At 35.7% G+C, this 23435-nt stretch overlaps 1 protein-coding gene across 4 annotated transcripts in view; it reads left to right on the top strand.

Annotated features, from left to right (window-relative positions):
- The window catches only part of LOC110992605 (monocarboxylate transporter 4), a 42625-nt gene extending 19519 nt beyond the window's left edge, over nt 1-23106 (top strand). For 3 of the 4 annotated variants that reach the window (XM_045629603.1, XM_045629604.1, XM_045629606.1), the window contains exons 3-14: nt 2776-2919; nt 12118-12365; nt 12543-12671; nt 12992-13147; nt 13363-13520; nt 14809-14878; nt 15419-15632; nt 15950-16128; nt 16758-16901; nt 17227-17305; nt 17972-18203; nt 18546-23106. In XM_045629603.1, coding sequence (XP_045485559.1) covers nt 2776-2919; nt 12118-12365; nt 12543-12671; nt 12992-13147; nt 13363-13520; nt 14809-14878; nt 15419-15632; nt 15950-16128; nt 16758-16901; nt 17227-17305; nt 17972-18203; nt 18546-18750 — 1958 coding nt within the window. In that variant the 3' untranslated portion in view covers nt 18751-23106. The remainder of the gene's footprint in view (nt 1-2775; nt 2920-12117; nt 12366-12542; nt 12672-12991; nt 13148-13362; nt 13521-14808; nt 14879-15418; nt 15633-15949; nt 16129-16757; nt 16902-17226; nt 17306-17971; nt 18204-18545) is intronic. The other variant, XM_045629605.1, reaches the window with a different exon arrangement.
- Nucleotides 23107-23435: the final 329 nt, after the last annotated feature.

Below are 23435 nucleotides of genomic sequence, written 5' to 3'. Positions count from 1 at the left end.
CTCCAATAGTTTGAAGATTTAACGGTAATTTTAATTCTGAATGAGCCGTACGGCATCCTTCTAACAATGTGGCTGCTATTTCAGAAGAAGCAACTGCAACCGCTATGTTGGATCTCGCCCGAACAGTTGCTAAAACTAATGACATGAGGAATGTCTTGCCAGTTCCACCAAGGGCATCTAGGAAATATAAACCACCATTTTCATCATCGTTTGCCTTCATTAAAGTATCATAAACTTCCTTTTGTTGGTATTTCAACAGGGGTACATTCGTTTGAACTACTAAATCTAATTCCTGGTGATCATATTCACGTTCCCGTTCCAATACTCGATTAAATGCGTCATTCGACAACAACAACAAATAGAAACATTCATCATTCTTTGGATGAACTGTATACATACGACAATACCGAGTTTTATAGTTCTCTTCACTGTTTATACGAATGGGCAATAGCACTATCATTATAATTAAATTGTAAATTGTAAAAATAATTAAACGTATTTATTTAATAGAAATATTTTGAATATTGATTTCTTACAAATATCAAATTGTCATATATACGTCATTACATAGCTGTCATTATACGTCAATTACATAGCTATCATTTGCGTTTTATTATTCCAAGTCTGATTCTTATTTGTTATACCACTTTTTATAGTGACTGACGTTTCATGTCAAGTCCCACGGGAACGCTGTCGAACGGGATAAAAAGTATCCTATGTCCGTCTCCTGGCTCTAAGCTACCTCCATACCAATTTTCACTCAAATCTGTTCTTTCGTTCTTGAGTTATAAGTGGTGTAACTAACACGACTTTCTTTTATATATATAGACTGACCTGGCGAACTTTGTTCCGCCTTAATGGCAATAAATAAGCAGTTTGGGTTTTTTTATTGGAAAAAATACAAAAAAATTAAATACCTACATTAATCATTCATTATTATTTCTGTATTTTAGTACATAGGTTGCTCTTCACTTAAGTACCTTGTGATACACATTTTTTCATTTTTTGTTTTATTATTAGGCGCAAAAACAAACAACGCTGATGGTCTTCCGACCCGTGAACATGCCACGTATAATTGACCATGGGAAAAACATGAATGTTCTAGATTTAAACCACAAACTTTTAAGGATTGGCCTTGTGATTTGTTGATGGTCATGGCAAATGCAAGACGTATCGGAAATTGAAGTCTTTTAAATTCAAACGGCATATCGGTTGGGATCATCGGGATCCTCGGAATAAGAACTTCCTCACCTTTGAATTTTCCTATCATTATCGTAGCGTAAATTACATTGTTCTTCAATTTTCTAACCACCAAACGCATACCATTATGTAGTTCAGGTCATCTACATCTTTATTCTTTTTCGTCTTTTTTATCAGTAAGCAATGTAACTCTCATGTTTGTTGTCAGCTGCAGTTTCGTCACATAGCGCCATAGATTTGACGATTTGAGGCAAGCGTTTATTTCGTCGACAGCCGTAGTATCTTGGAATTACTGGCAGTATTTGGCGGAAATCGCCAGACAGTAAAATCATTGCTCCTCCAAAACATCTCGATTCATTGCGTAAATCTTTTAATGTTCGGTTAAGTGCTTCCAATGCACGTTTATGCGCCATTGTGCATTCGTCCCAGATGATGATTTTCGATGCCGCTAAAACTTTGGCCATTGCTGAGTGTTTTGCAATATTACACGTTGGTTCTCCAATAGTTTGAAGATTTAACGGTAATTTTAATTCTGAATGAGCCGTACGGCATCCTTCTAACAATGTGGCTGCTATTTCAGAAGAAGCAACTGCAACCGCTATGTTGGATCTCGCCCGAACAGTTGCTAAAACTAATGACATGAGGAATGTCTTGCCAGTTCCACCAAGGGCATCTAGGAAATATAAACCACCATTTTCATCATCGTTTGCCTTCATTAAAGTATCATAAACTTCCTTTTGTTGGTATTTCAACAGGGGTACATTCGTTTGAACTACTAAATCTAATTCCTGGTGATCATATTCACGTTCCCGTTCCAATACTCGATTAAATGCGTCATTCGACAACAACAACAAATAGAAACATTCATCATTCTTTGGATGAACTGTATACATACGACAATACCGAGTTTTATAGTTCTCTTCACTGTTTATACGAATGGGCAATAGCACTATCATTATAATTAAATTGTAAATTGTAAAAATAATTAAACGTATTTATTTAATAGAAATATTTTGAATATTGATTTCTTACAAATATCAAATTGTCATATATACGTCATTACATAGCTGTCATTATACGTCAATTACATAGCTATCATTTGCGTTTTATTATTCCAAGTCTGATTCTTATTTGTTATACCACTTTTTATAGTGACTGACGTTTCATGTCAAGTCCCACGGGAACGCTGTCGAACGGGATAAAAAGTATCCTATGTCCGTCTCCTGGCTCTAAGCTACCTCCATACCAATTTTCACTCAAATCTGTTCTTTCGTTCTTGAGTTATAAGTGGTGTAACTAACACGACTTTCTTTTATATATATAGATTATACTCGTAGTATTAATAATTATTATAAAATATTTATATTACTTACCTCGAAGCTTAAGTCTTTCGAGATTTTTACGGCATGTTATCAAGCTAGCGAAATGAACAGGTGAACAAAACTACTACAAAATTTATTATAGTATAGAGTACCAATTCCAGTCTATAATTGGTAATCCATATTAGCATAACTATATTATATTTTTGACAGTGTAAAAAATTAAGGCATTATTTTATATTCGATTGTTTTTCAGGTCCTGTTGTGTCAGCACTATGTAATAAATATGGATGCAGAGCTGTCTGCGTGGCTGGTTCCTTCGTAGCAACGATAGCATTTGTCCTCTCCACTTTCAGTCAGAGTGTCACCATGATGATGCTCACGTATGGTGTTTTGGGAGGTGAGTGTCTTTTACTTACTCAGGTGGAATATAGACTGTGGTTAAAATATGTATGAAGGGACAGGTCTTCCCAAGTACCCGCTGCAAACCAAAATTTAAACGCGTATCATTTTTTAATAAATTCCCGTATTTTTAATTTTTTTTTAAGTAATTTTTTTTTAAATAATTTGTAAAAAACAATTAATATATTGTCTTTAACATCTACTTTTACGGTCAGATTAACTGACATAGGACTACTTTTGGCTAGTATGGTCTTTCTCCATCTCTTGGGCCCATCTTTTAACTTGGCTTTACTCTTCCTTTTGCCTTCTTTTGAATACCGAATATTTTGATTTAAGTACATATTAATTATAACTACTGCAAATTCAATTAATTAATCCGTCTAAAAGGCAGTATATTATAAAACAAATAAGGTAAAACAAATAAAACAAACCTCTTATACGATACAGAAATCTTTTGTTGCCCCTTTAATTATAAAAAGAATTGTTCGGAATTTCTGAGTTATTTATATTAATAAATTATTTATTTAAGCATACAATAATAAGTCCATATGTTCATTATTGTATTATAATTTCATTCAGTATTCAGTATTCAGTAGGACATGCAGTCCATTTCAATGACTCATACAAGGGTTCCCATGCCTTCCCTCTATTACCGTCAGCATGCTGTTGGGGTCCACCAGAGGCTTACCACCAAGTCTAATAATGCCCTTGCGCATCGTGGCCCAATTTGGCATTAATAGACTTTATCAATAGCGAATATTACTGTTAAAATTGATAAACTGGATCCTGTTCACCAAAGGTCAACGCGGAGATGTATTGAAACAATGAAAAAAAAGTATTGACCCAATTGGGTCTAATTAGAATGCATTAGGCCTGAAAAGAATCTCGTCGATGTTAGAAAATCTATAAATAAACGCATTTCTAATTATATTACGATAGCAACGGCTTTTGTATCACGTTAGAATAAAAATAGTTGATGGTTTGCGCCAAGTATGTTTATATTGATGTGTCGTAAATTGGTACTCTTTATTTGACATTGGTAGTGTAGTGTATTTTTTCCTTTTTTCAAATACCACCTTCATTTACAATCGATCGAAATTTTCGCAATTTCTAAACACAAATTTCTTGAGTTCATCTAAGCAAAATTATTAGTATCATTGGTTTGTATCATAGTAGGTAATCTTCTTTAATAAAGTTTCAATAGAGATCGAAGCTAGGGCTAAGTTACTTTTGTTGCTTCAGTTCTGCGCTATGGTATCCTATTATGGGAAAATTCAATAGATGTGAATTAAATTTATATTACAAAGAGAATTGTATTAGGTAAGGCTATTATGGACGTTGGACGCTTCTTGTAGAATATTATTTTAAGAACTCTAATTTATCAGTACAAAGTTTATATATCTTAAAAGATCTTGACAAAAACCAGTCAAATACTAAACATTATATTTTTTCCCATTCCACTGTATTATTCGAATTAATTCGCGAGGATTACGTGCAGGGCTTGCGTAGGAACGTGAATGTAAATCGTATTGCCCTTGACACATTGGCACCAGTGAGGCGCGTCTTGCCAGGTACCAATTTTTCCTCATGAGAACATTATCAAACATATGTTCACTACATATATAAAGATAATAATAAAATAAAATTATCTTTGGGAACCTGTTAAATTGAGAGTCGCTATTAATAAACCATTGAAACTTGTATAAATATAGTATTGTCTTTTATTACATATATCGTATATACTATATTATTTCGTGACCACGCACGCTGTAAAGCACGCGAAACGTCGGTTAAATTTAAATTATGTTTAAATAGTTATAAGTTTACAATAATACATAACTTTAATCCGTTAAAAAAGTGTTTTCTTTAATTGTATAAATATTTTAAATGAAAACATTTATAAACCTACATAAATGTATAATTCTTTCATTAATAATATCTATGTAAGATTTTTTAACACTTCGTTGAAAAACAGGAATACAGTACAATTAAAAAAAAGAGGAGAACATCTGGAGGCCTTTGCGAAAACAAGCGATCTCTTCCAGCCAACCATTGTTAGAAAAATCAATCTCCGGCTGTGCACCAATGTGTTTTCTGTGTGCGCATTTAACATTCGCTAAAACGGTGAAGGAAAACATCGTGAGGAAACCGGCTTGCTTTAGACCTAATTGCGACGGCGTATGTCAGGCACATAAGGCTGATCACCTGCTCGCCTATTAAATTGACAAATAAAACAAATACAGAAATCTGAGGCCCAGACCTAAAAAGGTTGTATTGCCACTGATTTATTTTTATTACGATAAACACGGAGTGTGTATGTGTGACACTGACACTCTTTCCACAGTGTGAGAAATAATGTTTTGAAAAATATCGGTTAATTGGCGATACTTTCTTTGTCCCAAGTGAAATTGAGTTCGTGCCAGCATTTGTCACTTAAGTGGAATTTCCATTTCACCCTCTGTATTAATGTTTCAGTGAGGTTTTTCCGATACATTCTCGGTAATTTTTCGCAGTACCCTGTCATTAAGGTAATTACATTCTGTGGACAAAGGGCGCTTTGTCTAATGTCTATTTGTGTTGTATGATTTTTCATGATAGTAGTCTTTTTGTATGTCCCATGAGACTCTTCAGATGCTAAGTTACCGCCCATGGATACGAGATGGCCCTTACACTGCCTGATGGCTCAGAAGAATGCATTGCCGACTGTTCTAGAATTAGTACGCTCTTTTCATAGGGACCCCAAGTTAAATTGCTTCAATTATTCATTATTTCAAAAGTAAAATAAATTAGTTTCCCAAGAAAGTTAAGAGTTATCGGGATTCATGTACCCTTTTCTATTTCTGTTCCATTCGTTTTGATTAAGTTATATATTGTTATATATTGTTACTCTCTTTTGGATCTTAAAAGCCCGACAACGCACTTGCGAGCCCTCTATTTATGTGAGTGACTTAACTATCACTTAACATTAAAAAACTTATTCTCGCTGTGGTTGCCTGGAAGAGATCGCTCAAAAGGGATAAGGCCGCCAATTGTCCATCTTCTTATTTAATTGTTGTGCTGTATTTCTATATTACATTGCATTGAAGTGTAAATAAGTAAAAAATACATACATAAATAACATAAGTGATGATTAGAATATTTAATTTTTTCATACTGTCCATGTTTCGTCTATATAGGAGTTCATCGTACCAATTCCCCATTTCCCCAATGTCACGTGTGACCTTAATAAAACACGTTAAGCTCTCAAAGAGTTTCAATCAAAGCCTAAGGCTTGAGTGAAGTTCATATTACAAGAGAACTTCAAGTTGTGACGTGCTTTATCATTTTGCTTTACACCTCTATATTGTACTATCGGTTATTGCAATACCAGAGTGTATCTTTTTGAAATATTATATCCAAATATTAAAATGCCTAAAGTTTAAAAAATATTGATTTGTGAAATTACTTATTTTTCTTTGTGTTCTTTTTTATGTTGTGTAACTGTTAAATTGCTGTATTTTTATCTTCTGTTTCTTTTCTGCAGTTGTATTTTTTTTACTATTGTAATATCATTAATTAATAAGCGTAAAAAGTAAATCATCGTCGTGTAGATGTTATCTAAGTTTATATTGAATTTAAATCAATAATTATGTCATAATTCCACAGTATAATATCAATGGTTGACTTTTATTAACAACACAATACAATATAAATTCCTTGATACAAAAATCACCTCTAATTTTTCTCCAATTTTGTTTTTTATCAATCATAACGAGGATATTGGAGCCAATAAATATTTGAATTTTTCAATTGTTCAAAACAACGGTTTTACAAGAATACCCATATACGCGGTTCGGCTCTACCGCGTTATAGGGGGATTATTATAGATATAATTCTAAACTAGTCCATTGTACTAAATGTCTCTACAATTGTGAAGGTCACTAGGACTTGGCGTTTCGCCAGGAGTTGCAGACACGACGGCACCATCATGTTATCTATTAACCTGGTTACTCCAATACCATAACAATGCCCCTAACTTCTGAATGAGTACACTGCTTGTAGGGTAGAAGCCTTAAAAAATAATAAAAATCAAACCCATTAGAAAAAGAGGAGAATATTATAAAAATGAAAAGAAAAATAATTTACGGGCGAACTGAGGACGGAAAAGTGAAGGAGATGAGTTTTTAAGTGTAACGAATTATCTGGATTTCCGGCAAACTAATATGTCCTATGGAAAAAGTCTTTAAAAGGGTTTTTTTTATTTCAAAAATATCGACTTTGGTCTATATATCTCTATCCGTTAAAATTGTTTAATTTTCTCACGTGACAGTATTGAAATTATATCAAAAATTTCCGGTTAATCAGACTTATTAATAGAATTATTAAGTATTTTTATCACACAAATATCATTATCTACAATCTTACCTACATAGTAATAATACTAATTGAAAATTGATAAAGAGAAAAATTAAACAAATTAAAAAGTCCCTTTGAAAGTGTACTTTAAATGCTGGCATTACCTTGCAGTATTGCGATACTAAATCGTTATTCAAGAGAAGCACCTGCTTTGAAATCTTTTATCAGAAGTTATATTAATTTTTTTTAATAAACAAAAGCATATTTAGACCGCGTCGCGTATTTGTGACTGCAATAGAATCACAATCAAGCCTGCCATCGCTTCATAATTAGTTTTCAATTTTTGAATAACTATTTTTGGAAGTCGTAGCTATAACTTATATATTCAGCTTATATTCAGACTTCTGAAGTTTAAAGTTAAATTAAGCGCGTCCAAATGAAAGCTTAATGAAAGTTGCGCTGACCTTACTCGAAATCAATGCAGGTAGCTTTTAATTTGAAAACTGCTTTATGCTTGCGGATCACTTGGTGGAACGTAGTGGTCCAGTGTTAGATTCCAGTTAACCCGCAGGCATTTGTAGTATTTTAGAACGAAATGCTCTTTTAGTATGATTGGTGAAACTGTTACCCAAGGGATTTGATATGAAATTTCATCTACATCTACCCACTAAAGTATTACCGAACCAACTCACCTTAAAAAGCCGACAACGCAAGCCATTTGGCAATGTGAGTGTTTATGGGCGGTATTACTTAACACCAGGTGAGCCTTTTGCTCACAAATACTTAATTATTATATAAAAATAATGGATAATCCAGTATCAGGAAATTTTTAAAAATAGACCTTCCTAGAGGCCTATAAACATTACCGTTTTGTTTACCACCCAAACTGGCACTGTATTTGAACACTGAACACTGTATTTGTTTTTGACATTCATAATATTAAGTCGCATTTAAATTGAATGAATAAATTTTGATTTGATTTGAACTATTCATTTATTACTAAGAAAAAAATATTGAATATAAAACTGCCCTACAAAATGTCTAGTCGAAGCTGGCACAATTGTATAAATCTTTAAATTGGTATGGATACAGGAAATGTAGTATTGATTAGAATTCCCGAAACTTCTGTTGAAACGTTGTATAAGCATTAATAAACACATCGTGCGGAGCTAATAGTGAGATCATTATTACACAATGCAATGATTCCGCATGTAGGTAAAGATAAAATGAGGTATTTTCCTTTAGAACAAATTGTAGTTTGGCGCAACTCTTGGTCTTTATGCTTTTGTTTTCTGTTTTAAACACAAAAAAGTATTAGTTTCATCTGTGTTGTGTGATTTAGATATTTGAGTACATATCTAATAAGGTTGCTACATTTGTCGACGCACTTCTCGTAAATTAAAATTTATTTGATTATTAGCGGAAAAAATCAACTTCAAAACTTCTAATTATCAAATTTTCAATAATACTTAACCATAGCTAAGATTTTATTTAGCTGTCTTGTATTGTTAACAAATAAACAGTTAGATGAGAGTGATGTCTCGACTGAATTTTTTTTATGTTTCTGTTCGTTTTGTTATATACCACGTTTATTTCACGTTCCACGGAAACAGGATAAAAATTCTAAGTCCTGGTTTGGTTCAGTCTTCCCTTTGACATTAATACTTTATATTATAGATTATTTCCTTTTTGGTTTTAACTGTAATTCCATTTTGGTAAAAGTCCAACTTTGTATATTGTAGGTACCAGGATAAATAGTATTGATATGTATTTGTTGATAATTTAATATTACACAATTAAAGTTTTATCGGCAACCATACAGCTTTATCAATGTTTTATATACCAGTTAATTTCAAATATAGAAAAATTGGTGCACTCGAAGTTTAAACATACTAGGACAGACTCTTAATCACTATGAAATTCACAAAAGCGAAGTTGAAGTTTAAACCATAAACAATACGAAAATAGCTACCTTGCCTCTGTACTCTTGCCAATGTTTACAGATGTGTGAATATCCTCAATTGGTTGGTGTTTAAAAGTCCCGGAAGTCAGTGGTTGAATCTTACGTTGGTTTCTCTCTTCCTCTCTTGGTAGCTCATGTCCACGTAGAACATGTTTTTACCTGTTTCTGTCCAGAGCCTCTTTTATCAGAGAATACAGTTTTGAAGACGATGAGTCTTTCACTTGATCATCAATCAGGGTTGGTGAACGGCCAGGTGATCTTCTGCCTTCTGAGGTCACATGATCAGTTTCTCCAATTACTCATCGTCTTTCGTGTCTCTTTGACATGCAGTGCAAATGGAGTAATTATATGAATTTAATTAATTATAAACTAAAATAATTTATTAATTTTCGCCGCCATTAAATATTTAATTTGGTAAGGGACATTAAACTTTATGCACATAAAGAAAATCTTCCCGGAAAATGACGCACGAATGGCGACGACCTCACCAATTCCTTTGTTCATTACAATTGTTATGGACAAACAGTGACTCACTCGTTATCATACCCCAGATGTTAGAATAAGGTCAAATATGTTTAAATGTATGACCCTGATAATGTCACTGAGTTAAAATTGAATTATTTATTTGTATTAAACAATTAAATATACTGTATTTTCTATGTTTTTAACCAACATAGTAAAAAATAATAATTTATTTCCTATCTGTATTGCGTTACTTATTCGTCGAGCGAGGAAGGCGCCAACTTAATTAAGTCTTGAACCCCACGGTCCATGAATCTGGACTCCAAAATCGACGTTAGAGAAAGACTATTTAAGCCGTTTATTAATTTCCGTTCTCTGCGGTCGCCCTAGCTTCACACAACATCTTCAAGCACACACGATCTTAAATGGAAATTAAGATTTTATTTAGGTGACACAATAAAATCGAATGGAGTTAAACAATATCTGAATCGCCTTGTCAAATTCAGTGTACGCTCATTAAAGAGTATCAATGTTCTAGTTAATTCAGATTCATTTCGTTTTTCACTAAAACTGTGATGAAAAATGGCTCAGTGGACATTTTCAGCAACTCCATAAAGGTCTTTCGTAGTCGAGTAACCTATATTAATAATTATATATTTACATTGTACATTCGCTGATGCTCGGTGGCCTATATCAACAATACAAAGATTTCATTGGAGAAAGTTTCGTGTATCTGGTTAGCGCGGCGTCTTCTTAAATCCTCATGTCATTGTACTTATTTAACATGTGTCATGTTTAAGAGCAATATATAATAATAATAACATACCAATATACAACATTTTACATAATTCTGTTGTATACAACTGACAATAAGACTAGATCTGCAACTTATAACGTACCCCTATTTCATGTACCCGTCATAGTAAATGTAATTATTGTACTAAATATAAATGCTTGATGTAATTAGCGCGTTCGGTTCTAAATTATCGGACAATAGTTTTACTCAGTAAGTTAAGTTAAGCTATGTAATTACACCAATCAAAGTACAAAGCCAATAGATGGCAATTGTTACGAAAGTTTAATTGTCCATCTCAATATTATGACCTGATGATGATTAGTTTAGTGTACCGTGAACTGATTTTTTTTTTAATTTTATATAGTTCTCGAAGACTTAACGTCTACTTGAAACAACTGAAATAGGTTTTTTTTTTTATTTAATGTTAGCAATTAAGATTGAGAATATATACACAAAGTATTTTTTAAGATTGAAAATAAAATGTGACTGTGAATTACTTATTATGTTTTAACTTTGGTAGAGCTACAGTAATGTATTGTCAAAAAAAAATAGAAACCTCTTGTTTTTATACAATATATAGGTTTATATAAAAATGTTTCGGACCTTACGTTACAAGTAGCGGCACGAAACTCTAGCCAGTCTACAGCAACAGCAACTCTGACAGTTATTGCGCAAATTAAATATACTAAATACGTAAAGTAAGAGTAGTATCAAAAAATATACTACTCTTACTACTAATATTACTGTAAATAAATAATTTAAACAAAAGAAGCAACGTTGCATACATTTGCTATATTTTCTCGAAAATCTCAGTAAGAAAACCACTTGCTAATTGAGTTTAGCCGTCATTAGTCATACATATTTAAAGCTTTCAACATTCACGTTTTACAAGTTCATACATTCAAATGCCAAGAAAACGCATTAATGTCAATCGGTGTTATCCCTCTTAGTTATCACTTGTATACATTCTACTTCAATGAAGATTCTTATAAAATTAACCATATATGAATGCGTAAACGCTGTATAGGCAAAATATATAACAAAAATCGTAAATAATTTTCTATATACAAAAAAAGGAACAATGCTTTCGTGTTTCAATAATGTGTTCAGAATGTTGATGGAGCTCCCTCGCTATTGCAGTGCGTCTACAATATTTGTTTGCTTAAAGCCAACATGCGGTAGCGAGCTGTACCTCTGGTGAGGCGTATGCGTTGTAGCTCTAACAGCATATAGATATACTATACTTTTAAGCATTTTAAGCAGTATTGGCCTTGTAACTTCAGCGTGTGACTCTCATCTCTGAGGTCGTAGATTCGATCCCCAGTTATGTACCAATGGACTTTCTCATACCCCATATGCCTATACCACTCGCTAGTCGCTCGTACGGTGAAGGAAAACATGAAGAGGACACTGGCATGCCTTAGACCCAAAGAGCACAGAAGGTTGATCAACTACGTGCCTATTAGAAATTATCATGGAACATCTATATAGCTACAGAAATCCCAACCTAAAAGGTGGTACGAACTCAACGAGAGTACCACGATGAAGTCACTAGCCCAACATTGCTTTCTTTTCCTGTTATAGTTGTCTATATATTAACTGACCATTCCACTGTTTTAATATAAATCATCACGTTTCAGGAATCGGATTTGGTATGATCTACCTACCATCGGTGGTGGCAGTGGGCTACTACTTCGAGTCACGACGTTCCCTGGCCACTGGCATCGCAGTGTGTGGTTCTGGAGTCGGCACATTCAGCTTTGCACCTTTAGCCACCATACTTCTTCAAGAGTTCGGATCATGGCAGAGCGCGAACCTTCTGCTGGCGGGTTTAATCCTGAATTGCGCGATATTCGGAGCCCTGATGAGGCCACTTGTGTATCCAAAGGTATTTTGATTGTTCTGTATAGCCCTTTAGTATAAACCTTTTTACGCGTAAAATAGTTCGCACTCCCTTCTCTCGTCATGTATAGGACATATTTGCCTATTCAAAAATGTATTTACAAAGTTCTTGAATTTTAACTAAGATGGAAAATTTCTATATTCTCATCCTCTGCTATTTCAGTCCTCGGGCGAAAAGCCGCTCCTCCAGCGGATGGCCGAAGAGAAGAGGATGCAGATGGAGCGAGGGTCCATCGGAGGATCCTACTTCGTGGTGCAATTGCCTGATGGGACTATGGAGAAGCGGATGAAGGTAGCTCATCTCTTTCTAATCTAATTTTAATTATAAAATATTTATTTATTATTTTAGTAAATAAAATTTAAAGTAATTAGACCCGAATAGCGATGTATCTCTTTTTATTAATTCGAGTCAAAAGGGCAGGAATCTCATCTGATGTTAGTGATACCGCCGCCTATGGACACTAACAGTGCCGGAAGGCTCTCAAGTGCGTAGCCGGCCTATTTCATTTGGTAACGTATGAGAGAGCTATAAATACACCTTTTTGTCATAGCGTAAATACAATTAAACGGAAAGAGATAAAAGAGTACTATATTTAAATGAAATAATTCCAGGCCCCGCTAAACATAGACCCAGGCGTCCACTCCTCGCTGAACCTGGAAGCGCTTGCCCGAGTGCCCACTTTGCCCAACATGCCCAATGTGCCAACTGTGCCTACTTTGCCCACCATCACCGAAGCTCGAGTGCCCGACGAGGTCAAAGAGAAGAAGGTATTCTTTAACATTTAATTTTTTTTATTTTTTTATTGGAGCTTTATCGACACTTGCACGTAACCACCAAAACTGGTCTTGTTCGTTTCGTGCGTGCACGCAAACATACGCACGCATAATTTTTTTCTTTATATCTGCCCATAGACAAAGGATCATAAACAATTTCCGTCCGTCAAATGAAACAATGAAAGTAATTGAATAATAAACACTTCCAGGGTGAGAACGGGGCAACCCCGAACTCGCAAGCCATATCTCGGAACGTGTCGTCCCCGGCGTTCAGTGCGCAGGCGCCGGGTCTGCCCAAGAATGGGTCCGTGCCGTTTTTCGACCGGCAACGGAAACAGAGCACCGGTGATAGGTCAGACAATGATAGGTATAGATCTCTTTTATAGGCTCGGGCTTGTGACGTCACTGGTATGTATTCGCATGGGGCAAGGGGCTTGCAGTTTCAAAAATTGTGATGTTCCTTTAAGGTTGGGCGAGCTTGATGAGTCAGGAGCATGTCAACGGGGTTCTGGTGTCTAACGACTCGTTTGGGATAAAATTTTAAGCATTGACAAATATAAGAATTATTGTTACATATAAGTACATAGCTTTATATTTAAAAAAAGCTAAAAATTATTTAAGTATTACAAAACAGTAATGTAGGATAATATACAGTCCGACATAATACTTGATCAAATTAAAATTTCATTTAAATATGTACACACCTGAAAGCGCAAATTCACTAAAAGCAAAAAAAAGTTATAACTCCTTAACAAAAAAAAAGGAAGAGTGAAGAAAAATTAAAAAAGAATCTTTAGCTAATCTGCCTAAAAATCTATTGGAATAATAAAAAAGCCGTTTTTATTTCGCTATTTACTTCTAGAGCAAAAGTTGGAGTTAACGGTTTTGGTTTTGCTACTCTTCTTTTCCCTAGTGGTCACTTCCATTGTGGTGTTTAAATGTCAATGTGTTGACCAGCTATCGTGTTACATGAGCAGCCCATTTTCTGTATATATGTAATATACTATTAGTACATTATTTTTAGGGAAATATAAAAAAGGTTAGTCGACATCACAAGAGATAGAAGAGCTGGCAGCACCTCGGAGAAAGAATTAGTCTAGCTATTCAAAGAACGCTGCCAGTATCTTTGGAACCTTGCCTAAAGGGACTCCTTTTAATAATATATTTTAGGGTAGTTTTTTGTTATATTAGCTTTAGGATTTTCATAAACTTGTAAATCTTTATCGTTTATTTAATATATTTTAATTATTATTTATATAATTATTTTTGTGATGTTCGTTTTTGTTGGGACTTGGTATCGGGTATTAAGCATGCTAGATCCATGAAGAAACACGAAAGCTATACACTTGTGTATTTTTAAAGTCAAATAGTAATACCTTTTATAAAAAAAATATATTTTGTTCTCTTATTAAGACCAAATGCATGACTTATTTATTAGGTTAATGGGTAGAAAATAGAAAATTTCGAATATTGGTATAAGTTTTTTATGTAAATTGTTTTTGTGCTTGCCGAGGCATAAGTGTCCAAGATTCAGATACGAAACTTATTTGTATGACGTTTAATTGTCAAAAATTCAATTTTGACAGACAGGAGTTTGTGCTAAGTCGTTTACCTTAAAGGTTATTTTTGGGCTTATTAGATGTTTTTAATTTCAGATTTAAACCGTCATTAGCTGCCATCAAAGCAACGTCCAAAACATCCATTGCGAGTCATCTAAGGGCTGATGTAAGTTACTAAAACATTATTATTTACAATTATAAATTTAATAAATTCCTTTTTTTTATCAGAAATACGTCACGTGACATGATTGCACATTCATTCATTCGATCCATCGAAATATCAAAATTTATTAAATATAATTTGTTTGTTATTTAAAGTATTGTTATTTATTTTCATTATTGCTAATGACATTAAAAGGCTTCTATCAATGTGGGTGTCTATGGGCAGTATCACTTATCATCAGGGCTACCCTGGTGATAAGTGTCTTATGTAACAGGGGACAAACAGGCAGATGGTTCACCTGATGTTAAGTGATAGTGATAAGCCCGTGAATACTCAATCCTAATTGCTCGCAAATGCGTTGCCGGCTTTTTAAGAAAAAGAAAATTGTGGGTCACGTGACATTAATCCTGTGCATTAAATTTTATCGAACACATGAAGCACTAAATAGATGACTTGATCAATCAATAATTTTTTTGCAAATATTATCTGTTTTAATACAAAACCCTTTGTGTAATTTGTTTTAAAACCAATCCGGTGAACCAGGACGCGGAAGGTGTATACAACTCGAAGCTGTCAGTGGCGGCTCCCAAAGAGCCCTCGAGGATGGTCCGGCCCATGTCCAGGAAGGACATATTCTATTCCGGATCCGTTCTCAACCTGCCTCAGTACCAGAGCCAGAAGTCCCTCCAGGGGTACAGGAACTCTGTGCTCAGTCTGCCCCAGAGCAGGCAGACCGGGGACCTGGAGAGACAGGAACGTGAGTTTTACCACTTAAAAAAAATCATCTTCACACGTAACCATGGTAACGAGTTTATCGTTTTATAAAAGCTAAACATTCCTTTTGATTCATTTGGATCTCTTCTTTCTCAAAAATGAGATTATAAATAACGTTTGTTTGAGTTTGAGCGTAAAAGAACTGTTCCCATTATTCAAAAATTAATCGTCTAAATGCACTTTCTTGAAATTATTATTCTGTCTCTTTCTGTCAAACTAACTAAGCCTTGTGAGGGAAAGAGACAAGTAAACGATGCAATTAAACTACTTTTTTCTAATTACTCGACACGTACGTTACAGAATACGACCTGTGTCCATGCCTGGGCCTGCCCGCGTCCTTCAAGTCGGCCCTGTCCTCGATGCTGGACGTGAGCCTGCTGCGCGACCCTGCCTTCATGATGATCGGCGTCTCCAACGTGTTCGGCATGGCCGGCCTCTATGTGCCCTTCGTCTACATCGTGGACGCTGCCGTCATGAATGTGAGGTTTTAAAGCTATTTGAACCCGATTCTGTACAGTTAGTGCATGTTTGGGAGCGTTCAAGAATTCAATCCCCGCCCCGCATTGTACCGCTTTACCCCCAAGCCCCCCCCTCAATATGCGTTACGTAATACTTTTGTGTGATTCCTGAAATTTAAACTCATTATTTTATATTAATTACTATGTTATCGTAAACGTGGAAGTCAACTTAAAAGATGATCACGTGACATAACGGTAGCTCCACCATGTTGGCTGAAGGTAACCAAAACGGAGTGGGAGAAGTCGGATGAGGCCTCTGTGTCTGACGCGCTGATTTAGAACCAATAGAAACTCTCCCTCCCTCCCTTAAAGGCCGGCAACCCACCCATTAAAAATGGGTGTTCATGGGCTGCGATGACAGCCCTTTTTGGACGTCCCGCAGGGCCGTTTGCCCCGCCCCCCCCTATTATTTAATAATATAAACAAATGCTATGTCATTTATGATTATTTCTTGTAATTTGAGTTACAACCTACTTATTAGATATATCTCAATTATGCTGTACATAAAATTTATAAAAAAATGCACTCTAAATATATAGTATATCTCTCAATAATAATCTTTTAAATCTTCTTTTCTTTTCGCATTTCAGAAAGTGGACGAGTCGAAGGCGTCCTTCCTCCTTTCCATAATCGGGATAACGAACACGTTCGGACGGATAATGTGCGGCTGGGTGGCTGACTTCCCCTGGATGGACTCTCTCTTGCTCAACAACATCTGCCTGGTCATCGCTACGGTGGGTCCACATTTAACCTTTTTTCTACAGGTGGAACCTGGGTTCAAACGACCTCATGCTGAAATCTTGAAATATCTGAAATTCCTCCTAAAATCTTAAATAAAGGCCAAATATTACTAAAAGTGCCCATGGTCACCTTTCTATAATGCCATCTGTTATCCTCCTTTTTTAATTTTGGATTTCACACTTTTGAACCGTGACTTGGTGCCTGAGATTTTGTATGATTAATGGAAAAAGCTCGTATTTTTTGGTTTGCTCACGTACTAGGCTTTCAAATGCGTTGTCGTCCTTTTAAAATCTAATATAAGTTTATGCTGAATTCCAGATATCAGTAGCGGTGATCCCCTTCTGTACGACGTACGCGGCCTACGTGGCGGTGGCTATCGCCTTCGGACTCGCTATTTGTGAGTTGGACTTTCCTCTTTCACTTTTTTTAATAATAAAATCTTTTTATAATTTATTCGTAGGACAAAGTGTCTAATTGCACAAGTTTTGACTAAAGTATATCTGTCCCTTTTCATCTAAGCGATAACGCAATTTGACAGAAAGAGACGTAATGCTTCGTGAATTTTTATATTATCGTACTTGAAATAATAGTATGGATTAATTTGGTTTTAATGAAAACAATTTACTTTTATTATGTATGTTATATATGTATTATTATTTATAAATGTGTATAATACCATATGTTAACGCAGAAAACATTGCGATCACTTTCGTATATAATAATATGGCCTTAGTAAAGGTTATTTACTTTACGATGCTGTTACTTTTACGAACATACAATGCGCAGAGGTGATTAGAACTTGGAGAAACGGATCGTGATTGTTCACAAATATAGAATGGAAAAGATCAGATAGATGGACCGATCCAGCAAAGCACTCATCGTCCTCCAAACTATTCTTTGTTATTCAGTGGAAACAAGTAGTCCGCTCCAGATGTTTCCTTCCTGACCACGACCCTCAAACATGAGCTTCCGACTGAAGAAAGAAAGACATTTGCAGACATTTTTCCAGAGATTTTCCAAATATCTCTGTTCCACCTCGTGTAATGATTGAATCGTCTTTCAGCCGGCTACATCTCTCTGACCTCGATAATCCTGGTGGACCTGCTGGGCCTGGACAAGCTGACGAACGCCTTCGGCCTGCTGATCCTGTTCCGAGGAGCGGCGGCCATCGTGGGCTCTCCTCTGGCCGGAGCCGTTTACGACGCGACCAAGAACTACGACGCCTCCTTCTACATGGCGGCTGTTTTCTTCTTGGCCTCCACGCTCACTTCCTTCGCCGCCCCCATGTTTAGGAGGTGAGCTCTTTTAACTGGTATTTTAGGCTTCAGAGTGGGCCTCGTCCCGGAGGTTGTAGATTCGATCTCTAATTAAGCATTGATAGACTTTTAGACAGAATGGGACAGATAGTCGTATTCTTTCTCACTTTCACACACGTACGATAGCACAATAAAAAAATGTTGTATTCTACCATATACATTATATTACTTTTATACTGATAATTAAAGAAATTCGTGCAAAATGATTCTCTAACCATTCCAAAATATCAAAAATTCACGTTGATATTTAAGTTTTAGTTTTTCAAAATATTTCGCTGCATTATTTATTAAAAATTAATTAAAAAAATATTATTTACGCAGGAAACAAGAAGAGGCGGCCCAGCCTCTGGACGTTCTGACTCCTATCGATGAGGATATGGAGGAGGACGAGGACCCCGACGACACGCCCATCACCATGGGAGCCCTCCACCGGCCCACCATCACGCGCACCGCGGCCTCTCCCTCCGAACCGCCGACTCCCGAAAAGAATCCCCCTCGGGGGGAGCAGAGGGAGAGCGTACTCTAACCAACGGTCCGTTAGTATACGGAACAACGCGTATACGTTAAACGTATACTATTCAAAGGGTAATTGCGACTTTGCTCACGTCCATATTTTCAATTTTTACGGATACGACCCTCTAATCAATTCAAAAAATACTCAAGTATTCAAATTATTAAATATAAAAAAATCTTTAAATAACAGTGTTACAGATTATAGCAATAAGTTTGGAATTGATTATACCGTGTTTTAGATAGCAACATTATGATTAAATTTGCCAGTTTTAAAATTTAACAGTGATCTCAGTACTGTTTGATTTATTTATTTTTACCCTTATGGTATTTTATATTCATGAAATTGTAAATCATTTACGTTTTGTATTTTAAAACTAACAAAAGTTATATAAAAGATGGAAAGGAAATTTTATATTATGACAAAAAAATATGATTTTACTTTGGTATGTATACCCCATGTCGAAAGTCTGAGGTACTAAAGGTTCTAGTTTTTTTCAAAGCTAGTTATATATTTATATATATATATACAGATATCTAAATAATTTTATCTACATTTGATGATGAATTAAAGATAATTCTTATTCCTGTAAACATACCCGAGCTCTGTTTTAAAATTTTTCATAAAAAAGTGCTTCGCTCCAAAACGCGTCAACATAGTGACCGTAGTGACGTATCCGTTTTACGTTATCGCCACGTTAACGTATCCGTTTTGGCGCGAACCTTTATTAATAAGTTATATCTTAATTTTTGTATGAATTTTACGAGAAAGAGCTCGACCGTGCCATAGATGTTTGAAATTGCATTAGATAATAAATTCACAATAAAACGGTACTCGCTTTCAATAACGGTACTTATAAGTACTTAGACAAATGTAAATACAATGTACATACACGTTTGCACATAGAAGTAGCTAGGTTTGTATTCCAGAACTTAATTCATAATTTACTTTCATCTGTCAGATTCTTGGGCCACGAAGTTTGATCTGTCATATGTCAAAGAATGCCGGCTGTCAATTTTTGTCAAGCTAAACTAAATAAAATAAAATAAAAATAAATCTAAAAACCATCTTAGTCCTAAACATTCTTTGTCTATGGTTTAAAATTACGTTTTATAATGTAGTCTATGGAGTTTGACATTTATGACAGCGGTGAGTTATCTTTTGGAATATAAACTAGAATTTATCAATAGTAATTTGTGATCAAGATTTAATATTTACTAAAATGTCGTTAAACGAACATCTTGCAACACTCATTTGACTTTCAAACGTTCAACCAAAAATCTTTGCCAAATCTGTTTGTCCACAGTATTCAGATTGTCCGACTGAACTTATTAGGATGAAATTTGATGCTTTGTATACGCTCGAAATGCTCAAATGCATCTGACAAGTGTTAGGATGTAGATGTTTGTATAGATAACTTAAGATGGGCATATTTCGGAACAGATACGTATGGTGTTTCATTCGACGAATTGTATGAAAAGATATTCGTACTGAACTAATGTTCGTGCTATACCACAGACTACTACACACTTCGGTCTCTGTCTGTCAAATTGTGTTAACGCTGTGATGAAAAGGGATAGACGATTACTTCAGTTTCGTGCAATCGAATTGGATGTTTGTCTCTGTCTGTCAAATTGTGTTAGCGCTGTGATGAAAAGGGACAGACGAGTTCTTCAGTTTCGTGCAGTCGGATTGGATGTTTGTCTCTGTCTGTCAAACTGTGTTAACGCTGTGATGAAAAGAGACAGAGGAGTTCTTCAGTTTCGTGCAGTCGGATTGGATGATTGTCTCTGTCTATTAAATTGTGTTAGCGCTGTGATGAAAAGGGACAGACGAGTTCTTCAGTTTCGTGCAGTCGGATTGGATGATTGTCTCTGTCTATTAAACTGTGTTAGCGCTGTGATGAAAAGGGACAGACGAGTTCTTCAGTTTCGTGCAGTCGGATTGGATGATTGATTGTCTCTGTCTATTAAATTGTGTTAGCGCTGTGATGAAAAGGGACAGACGAGTTCTTCAGTTTCGTGCAGTCGGATTGGATGATTGTCTCTGTCTATTAAACTGTGTTAGCGCTGTGATGAAAAGGGACAGACGAGTTCTTCAGTTTCGTGCAGTCGGATTGGATGATTGTCTCTGTCTATTAAACTGTGTTAGCGCTGTGATGAAAAGGGACAGACGAGTTCTTCAGTTTCGTGCAGTCGGATTGGATGATTGATTGTCTCTGTCTATTAAATTGTGTTAGCGCTGTGATGAAAAGGGACAGACGAGTTCTTCAGTTTCGTGCAGTCGGATTGGATGATTGTCTCTGTCTATTAAACTGTGTTAGCGCTGTGATGAAAAGGGACAGACGAGTTCTTCAGTTTCGTGCAGTCGGATTGGATGATTGATTGTCTCTGTCTATTAAATTGTGTTAGCGCTGTGATGAAAAGGGACAGACGAGTTCTTCAGTTTCGTGCAGTCGGATTGGATGATTGTCTCTGTCTATTAAACTGTGTTAGCGCTGTGATGAAAAGGGACAGACGAGTTCTTCAGTTTCGTGCAGTCGGATTGGATGATTGTCTCTGTCTATTAAACTGTGTTAACGCTGTGATGAAAAGGGACAGACGAGTTCTTCAGTTTCGTGCAGTCGGATTGGATGATTGTCTCTGTCTATTAAACTGTGTTAGCGCTGTGATGAAAAGGGACAGACGAGTTCTTCAGTTTCGTGCAGTCGGATTGGATGATTGTCTCTGTCTATTAAACTGTGTTAGCGCTGTGATGAAAAGGGACAGACGAGTTCTTCAGTTTCGTGCAGTCGGATTGGATGATTGTCTCTGTCTATTAAACTGTGTTAACGCTGTGATGAAAAGGGACAGACGAGTTCTTCAGTTTCGTGCAGTCGGATTGGATGATTGTCTCTGTCTATTAAACTGTGTTAGCGCTGTGATGAAAAGGGACAGACGAGTTCTTCAGTTTCGTGCAGTCGGATTGGATGATTGATTGTCTCTGTCTATTAAATTGTGTTAGCGCTGTGATGAAAAGGGACAGACGAGTTCTTCAGTTTCGTGCAGTCGGATTGGATGATTGTCTCTGTCTATTAAACTGTGTTAGCGCTGTGATGAAAAGGGACAGACGAGTTCTTCAGTTTCGTGCAGTCGGATTGGATGATTGTCTCTGTCTATTAAACTGTGTTAACGCTGTGATGAAAAGGGACAGACGAGTTCTTCAGTTTCGTGCAGTCGGATTGGATGATTGTCTCTGTCTATTAAACTGTGTTAGCGCTGTGATGAAAAGGGACAGACGAGTTCTTCAGTTTCGTGCAGTCGGATTGGATGATTGTCTCTGTCTATTAAACTGTGTTAGCGCTGTGATGAAAAGGGACAGACGAGTTCTTCAGTTTCGTGCAGTCGGATTGGATGATTGTCTCTGTCTATTAAACTGTGTTAACGCTGTGATGAAAAGGGACAGACGAGTTCTTCAGTTTCGTGCAGTCGGATTGGATGATTGTCTCTGTCTATTAAACTGTGTTAACGCTGTAATGAAAAGGGATAGAGTGAAGTACAGTGCATTCGATGAATAGAGAGGTTATTGTCGAAGTCTAGGGCTTGCTATCCTTGATTTTTCGATGCTTTTACCATTGCGAACAATCATGTATATATGTCAATTTCGTTGAAAACCAAAAAATGTGTACACGTAATTTTACGCAGAGGAAATATATTTTTTTGGTCACGTATTATGTCGAAAGTACATAATTTAGATTTAAGCGTAGATAGGCTATTGTGATAAAGACGCTATGTTAATAATTTCTTTATTTTCATGTAAATGTGTATTATTATGTCCCGATATGTCGAGTTTACTCTTGTTATAGCTTTATAAAACCAAAAGTGTTATTATGTTTTAAGAATTTAAAATGTTTAGGAGTTGAAATGTTGACGTTTTCTGAACAGGGAACGGAATCGAGACAAATTCATAATAAGAAGTCACGTTTGAAGGCTTCAATAGATTTAAAGCGAATTGGCGGTTGTACACGCTCGCCGAGAGAAAGAAGCGAAGAGAAATCGTTAAATTAATTGAACCAACCTCACTCGACGAGTGTGTAACCGCCCTTTTATTCAGTATTGGCTCAAAGTATTGTTTTTATTAAGCTATTGACACTAGGTTCATAAAATATTTTGTCCCACATTTTATATAAAATCAATAATTTTATTATATATGTATATGTAAATAATTATTTTTCTAATTTATTAATATATATTTGTATGATTTTAATTAAAATATTTTTGGACAAGTGTGAATTCAGCTTAATGCTTATCGGTTATGAAACTGCAGTGCTATTGTTGATGTCCACCGAATGTTTTGTAAATAACCGACTCATTAAATGATAATGATGACTGAGATTTGTCTTTTATTTCTGAATTTCCCATACCTATAGGCCTGCAGCTATTTTCATACAGCCTATTGCCGAGAAAAAATATAATTTTCTTTATAGAAACAAAATTTTAGTTATATTTAGTTTCTTTTTGTTAATTAATTATGCACATTTTCGACGTCGATTTACGACATCGGGTTCTTCAAGGGCCAATTCTTTAAAGGCCGGCAACGCCGTCGCGGGGAGGTCAATCGCCTGAAGGGCAGGAAGGATAGTAAAACTGCAGCTGTTAGTTGCAGATAAATAACCTAGATACCGACTGCAGCACCATCTGCCGGGCTGATTTGTGAATCTA

Source organism: Pieris rapae, chromosome 9 (genome assembly GCF_905147795.1).
Source record: "Pieris rapae chromosome 9, ilPieRapa1.1, whole genome shotgun sequence".
In the NCBI taxonomy this organism is placed as follows: Eukaryota; Metazoa; Arthropoda; class Insecta; order Lepidoptera; family Pieridae; genus Pieris; species Pieris rapae.
The sequence above is the reverse complement of the archived record's forward strand: the minus strand, read 5'-3'. Positions and strand labels throughout refer to the sequence as shown.